Raw genomic sequence first — 7,153 nt, 5'->3', positions numbered from 1 at the left:
AGGTGATGAGGGCACCTGGGCTGTGCTCCACCTGTGTCCATCTTCCAGCAAGCTGGCCCCTGCATACTCTCGTGGGGACGGCAGACAAACAAGATGGAGAGCAGGAAGGCAGGGGAGCTTATCCAAACTTCTGTTTGAATCAAGTCAGCTAATACCTTTTTGGCCAAAGTAAATCACATAGCCACAGAATGGGCTCTGTGATTTCCAGGGCCACTGTGAAATCAAAATATGAGCTCTCTTGCTCAAAAGTATTGAGAATCTCAGGGAAGCAACCAACAGCAGAGAATTAAACCAAGCACAGAGCATGTCTAACCATGGAGTCCTGGGGGACCATACACCCATGAAGTTGGCCTTGCATAGATAAACTCCTATCCAAGGGCTGGGCTGGGGAGGCTGGGATGGATGTATATATTCCACCTCTTGATGAGAGGAACTCAAAGCTACATGGCAAAGAGTGAAGATACAGGCAAAAGTAAAGAATTGGGGTCACTTTAGTGGTCCACCATATTAGGATAAATAAATTACATAGAGAAGTATTATGCCATTTATGTCTACTTAAATAGTACTCAAAACATGATGATTCTTTTTTTAAACTTTTATTTTAATTATTTTGAGAGAGAGAGAGGGAAAGAGAGAATCCCAAGCAGGCTGGGAGCTATTAGCTCAGAGCCCAATGCAACACTAAATCTCATGAATCACAAGATGATGATCTAAGCCAAAATCAGGAAATCAAGCAAAACATGATGATTCTTAACACTCTCTAGGCATACAGATGAATGAGGATAAAATTAGGACATTAGAATATGTGTAAGTATCATAACTGTGATTAGCACTGGGGAGAGAAAGAACTGACTATGTCTGGAAATGGAAATAACAGATTTCATTATTAACCTGCCATGTACACTTTTTAGAAAACTACATAAATAAAATGCTTACATGTGGGTTCTTCATGGTAAGAAAGTAATTGTTTTATATTATTCTCAGAATTTTCCTTTTTTAATGTTTAATCATTCAAAAGAAAAAAGCAAATATAAAAAACATTGGACTAATATAAACTATGAACTTTGGGTGATAATGAGGTGTAGGCTCATCAATTATAATGGGGAGGCTATACGCACACACAGAAACACTGTTCCACTCAATATTGCTGTGAACCCAAAATGGCTCTGAAAAAATTTTTAATTGGAAACATTAAATAGGAAAATGAAAATAGTTGATACTTGTTCAGACATGTTATTTAGGGAAATACTAATTGACACAAAGATGCAATATACTATTTTAGCACATCTTGCATGCTTTTGAAAATCTTAACTGCTACTGTCTTTTCAGAAACTGGCAGTATCTCTCAAAGTCCAAATATAAAATCTGAGTAATAAAGAAGGTTGTGAAAATTATATCAGTAATTACATGAAAACTGCTTAGAAATATGTCTGGTAATTGATATGTACCCCCTAAATGTCAAGTACTTTTGTTGTTTTCTTGTTCTTATTATCATCACTATTACTACTTTTATTCCCATTTCCTGATCCCAAAACACATTTCTCGATATCAAGCCTACAAAACCAAATCTCTATTACATAAGAACACAGATACAGGGATGTTTATTGCAGTCCTCTATAGTGAAAATCCCTGGAAACAACCTCATTACCTAACAACCTGCCACTCTACAGTGTTAGCTATTAAAGAATAAATTAAGAAATATACATGGAGCAAGAAAATGAACACCATTGTTAAATAAGACCTGCCAATTGCAAAACAGTATTTCCATTTGTTTAAAAACAAACCCTTTTTGGTAGATTTCTACATATGTTACTTAAAGGAAAGGTGAAATGTAGAATAGAAAGAAAATGGTGGAAAGATACACACAAGGTTATTAATATTGGTTCTTCACAGAGTGAAAATTTAAGAGATTAAAAAAATGTTAGTGTTGGGACGCCTGGGGGGTTCAGTCAGTTAAGCCTCTGACTTCAGCTCAGGTCATGATCTCACAGCTAGTGGGTTGGAGCCTTGTATCTGGCTCTGTGCTGACAGCTCAGAGCCTGGGGTCTGCTGCAGCTCTGCCCCTCCCTGACTTGTGCTCGCTGGCTCTCTCTCTCTCTCAAAAATGAATAAACATTAAAAACTTTTTTTAATAAAAAAGTTGGTGTAATCTTAAGTAAAATGCTTAAAATCATGTATGTAATCACAAAGTCATATATAAAATGACAGGATGAACGAAATTCAGCATGGACAAATAAAATTATTACCTTAATTGTTACTGTTGTGGCTATAGTGTAAAGAGTTATGTAATTTTCATCTATCTGATATACATTAATTTTACATCATGAAATTAGAATTTGGCTCAAATATTGGACTTAAAATCTCAAGATGAAGACTTGGAATTCTAGTCTGACTTGAATTAAAAACATGTAACATGTTAAATATGAGTCATGCTCTTAATTAGGCTCAAATTAGGGTAGTGACTGTAAAAACTTCAGAAACTAAAACAACTGTATGAAAAGAAGAATCTCTACTTACTGTTTTTCAAGATGGAGAGTATAAATTTTCTGGTCAATTTTGATGGCATAAGTGACCTACAGCAAAGCATTCAGAGGGAATCTAATTATTAAAAATTCAAAAGCCATACTTCTTAAAATGTATTTACTCTTTCATATAAACATAGATCATATTGCACATGTCTCAAAATAATACATGCATATATAAGTATACTGCTATCTTCCTTCCATCTTGTAGTATATGACAGAATTAACCATAATTAAATTTCAATGAAATCAAGGAGTCTAAATCTATTTTGAAACTAAGAACATTAGTCATTAGCATTTATTATCATAATGAAATTTTAATTTAAAATGGTTACATTTAGAAATGTTAGAAGAATATTTCCACATGTAGAAAACCTGAATTTTATTATCTTTTTTCTAGTTTGCAATTTCTAGCCCAAATAAATTGAAAATTAAAGACTACAACATGGGTCCCCTTTTAAGATGAAAGGAAGCACCCCCAAGCTGTGAGAGGGGCTACCCGCAGAGTCTTCATCTCCCTGTCCTCTTTAGGAATTGCATCAACTGAAGAGGGTCACCTCACACCAACTCAAAACTTTCTGATACAGCCCACATTTAATGAGAATCCCCTCGTTCCAACTCCAGATCTTGATGGACCATGCCACTGAGTCTCCATTGAGTCTCTGTCTCCCCATTCCTACTTCTTTCCATTGTGTCCACGGGTGCCCATCACAAGAGCATACCCTAATAAACTGCTTTCATGAGAGTCTTCTCAAAGACTGTATCCCAAAGAATCCAATTTGTAACATCATCATAAAACATATACATTCTTCAAGGCTAATTTCCACATTTGCAAAATGTAGAAAAAATGGTGAAATTTTGAATTTTGTAACTGGGTATAGTTCTCATTGGGTACAGTGTTCTGCATAAGTCATTTTGTTTTTTTATTTTTTTAATGTTTTATTTATTTTTGAGAGAGAGATGGCATGAGCAGGGGAGGGTCAGAGAGAGAGGGAGACACAGAATCTGAAGACAGGCTCTAGGCCTGTCTAGGCCTGAGGTAGCTGTCAGCACAGAGCCTGACTGGGACTTGAACCCACAAACGGTGAAATCATGACCTGAGGCAAAGCCAGATGCTCAACCAACTGAGCCACCCAGGTGCCCCACATAAATCATTTTAAATATTCTATGGTGTTCAGTCTTTTGTAATTTACAACTCTTGAAATCTCACCAAATTATTGTGACATTGTTTTTCTCCTTTTAATCTATAACTATGGATTCTTCATTACATTTTTTGAATCTTTGTTGGTGGGGGCAAAGAAAAATAAGATTAACAAAATTGCAAATGATTTTAAAGTATGCCTCTATGTCATTTCAGAATATGACTCAAATTTGGGGTTGTAATTTCTTCACTCTCATCCATTGTTATTTAATATCCATTATGACTTACAAATTCTTCTTCAACCCATGAATAATGTAGAGATGTATTTTTAAATTTCCATATACATCTTAAACATTTTAAGATTTAACTTAACTGAATTGGAACCAGATAAATACTGTATTGTCAGGACTGGTTTTTAACACTTTTTCCTTGCTTTTGTCAATTTTGTTGAATGATCTGAATATTCTTGAGAAGAATTGCATTATTTACTATCAAGTTGAATTACAGCTGGATTAGAAAAACACTGTCTTTATTTCTGGAGTTGCCTACAAGCCTAGATGTTCTGAATCTCTGCTGAGACAAAGGCAGTGAGATTTGTAGGGAACTTTTTAAGGTTCAAAAACTCTCTTGACTAAACTTAGCTTCTTTAGTGTTTCCCTAACCAGTTTGACAAGGTTGGTTTGGTTACCGAAGAGTCACTGAAAGCTTTTTAAGGAGTCCTCTGAAAGCCAAATTCCTTCCGTACGTCTCATTATTTCAAGCCAGAGACTCAACATGTTCCAGGAACACAGAGACTGGGTTCATAGGAAGCTCACTGTGGATGTCTCTGGAATTCCTTATATTTGCCTGAATTCTCTTTCTCTTGCTGCACCACATGCTTTGCCACAAAAGCCTCATGGTGCTAGCCCATAGTCTAGTGAGTCCTAGCAAACAGCAGAGGGCAAAAAACAATATATTCACTTTGATGGGCTCACTTCTATATAAACCCATAAAATAAAACATTTTTGTTGTTTAAATTGTCTTTATGAATCCTTTTATGATTTGCAAACCAACATTTGAGAAAAACTATTTCCGGTATCACTATGAAAATGGATTTGAATATTTCTCCCTTTAGTGTAATCAGTCCTTATTTTATATGTGCTGAGAGCATTTTCTAAAAAAAACATACAAATTCAGAATTGTTATATATTCCTGAACTGAATATTGTATTAAGAATCATTCTTATCTGTCATAATGATGTTCTAAATGTATCTGTACTAAATGTTGGTTTTCTCCTGCTTTTGTCATGGATATTGGTGTTTGCTTTTGGTTAGCATGTTCCCAGTAGACATCCTAAACATTTTCAATTCTCTGGATATGTGTTTTTGGTGTAATAGATTTTATGAACACATCATCACTGGATTGTGTGTATGTGTGTGTGTGTGTGTGTGTGTGTGTGTGCGCGCCATTAAAGGAGACAGTCTAACAGACCACTCAGGCTATAAAGCCTGCCCCAGTGTCTAACGGTTATCCAGCGGGCAATTCAATGCTCCTCTCAGATATTGCTACGGAGGTTCCAATTCTTGGATCCCTAGCAGATCCCTGTGTGTCTTTACATTAACACATCTCTCTTGAAAACAAAGTGTCCTAACCAAAACTTCTAATTCATATAAAAAGAGAAGACAAGGGGTGCCTGGGTGGCTCAGGTGGTTACGTGTCCGACAGTTGGGCTCAGGTCATGATCGCAAAGTTTTTGAGTTCAAGCCCTGCATCAGGCTCTGTGCTGACAGTTTAGAGCCTTCTTGGGATTCTGTGTCTCCCTCTCTCTCTGTCCCTCCCCGGGCTCTCTCTCTCTCTCTCTCTCTCAAAAATAAATGAAACTTTTTTAAAAAGGGAAATCAAAATCAGTGAGAAATTAACAAGAAAAAAAGGATTCAAATAGGCAATATACATATATAAACACAGCCTTATCTTAAGGCTTAACTTATAATGTCAATTAAAAGTGAAGCATTCATTATGATTATCACATTAACAGAGACGAGAAGCCTGGGGCACCTGGGTGGCTCAGTCGATTGAGCGTCCAACTCAATTTCCGCTCAGGTCATGATATCACAGTTTTGTGAGGTCAAGCCACATGTCAGGCTCTGCACTGACAGCACAGAGCCTGCTTGAGATTCTCCCCCCACGCCCCTGCCATCCCGTTTGCACTCTCTTTCTCTCCTCCAAAATAAATAAATAAACTTAAAAAAATAAACAGATATGAGAAGCCTGAACCAAGTCTCAAAGCCCTTAAGAAATGTCATTATTCTTGGTTAATCAGAATCAAGCACAATACAACTTTTCTGATAGACATTTTGTAATATGCATCATTAAAAAAAATTTTTAATGTTTATTTTTGAGAGACAAAACATTAGCAGGGGAGGGGCAGGAAGAGTGAGAATCTGAAAGAGGCTCCAGGCTCCAAGGGGTCAGCACAGAAACTGACACAGGACTCAAACTCAGGAAGCACAAGATCATGACCTGAACCAAAGGCGGATGCTTAACCACTGAGCCATCCAGGTGCCTGGGCATCACTTTTTTAAAATGGCTTGCTCATTGATTTTATGGAGATGACTACCCAAGGTTTATAAAACTACATGTTTAAATCTGACAAAGAACAATGTTACATCCATATGTGTGTGGTTATGAAAAATGACAGAGCTATATTTATTATCATAAAAGTATATTCTAACTATAAATAAATTAAAAACCAATTATCACACTCATATATGATTACTAAAAATATATATGCAGGTGTGTGTGTATCTCTAAACATTCATTCAGTTCAAATTTACGACCTTTAGAAACTGAGACGGACATTCACTTTCTGAACAACTCTATCCTGCCTAGATTTAATTTTACAATGTACTTTGCTTTACTTTTTAATCAGATTTAAAATAATATTACTTCCATTTTAACAGACTTATATGTGCCCTTATGTGCAAATATTTGCATGAAGAAATTATATACTGCCATTTAAAAAATCATGTTACAAGGTAAATATTAGTGTGACCTCATTTACCCAGAATAAATATTTAAATATACATATTCTGTTAAAAAAGAAGTCGAATAGACTGTATATATCATTTTGTGTGATAGGGATTTGGGGCACTTTTTTCTGAGTCTCTGTTTCAAAAATGTTTCATAATGTTCATTGGGAAATGGAGAGAAAAATCAAGACACCTGCTTTCATTCAGACAAAATGACTCTTTAAGGAATATATGCATGGGTTGATTTGGGTCATGTAGTCCAGTAACAAATAAAGCATTCCCGAAAAAAGTGATTTCTTAATTACATGCGTTTCCGAAACTTCACCATCGGTGTTTGTCTCAATCCTCCGTGGCACTGTAATTTGTAGAAGTGATGTTTCAGCATCTGCGGTAAGGAAAACACCTGTGAGCATTCCCCGGTGCCTGGCAGCATCCTTACTCTTCACTGGCCCTGTCACATCACATCACTCTTTGAACTTCCG

At 36.2% G+C, this 7,153-nt stretch overlaps 1 protein-coding gene across 1 annotated transcript in view; it reads right to left on the bottom strand.

Annotated features, from left to right (window-relative positions):
• LOC115300731 (A disintegrin and metallopeptidase domain 3-like) overlaps nucleotides 1–7,147 on the bottom strand; it is a 79,809-nt gene extending 72,662 nt beyond the window's left edge. Inside the window, exons 1-2 of the mRNA XM_029950242.1 lie at nucleotides 6,977–7,147; nucleotides 2,518–2,573 (exon numbers count right to left, since the gene is read on the bottom strand). Of these exons, the coding sequence (XP_029806102.1) occupies nucleotides 2,518–2,573; nucleotides 6,977–7,084 (164 nt within the window). The 5' untranslated portion in view covers nucleotides 7,085–7,147. The remainder of the gene's footprint in view (nucleotides 1–2,517; nucleotides 2,574–6,976) is intronic.
• Between the last annotated feature and the right edge of the window lie 6 nt (nucleotides 7,148–7,153).

Source organism: Suricata suricatta, chromosome 1, assembly GCF_006229205.1.
Source record: "Suricata suricatta isolate VVHF042 chromosome 1, meerkat_22Aug2017_6uvM2_HiC, whole genome shotgun sequence".
Classification (NCBI taxonomy): domain Eukaryota; kingdom Metazoa; phylum Chordata; class Mammalia; order Carnivora; family Herpestidae; genus Suricata; species Suricata suricatta.
The sequence above is the reverse complement of the archived record's forward strand: the minus strand, read 5'-3'. Positions and strand labels throughout refer to the sequence as shown.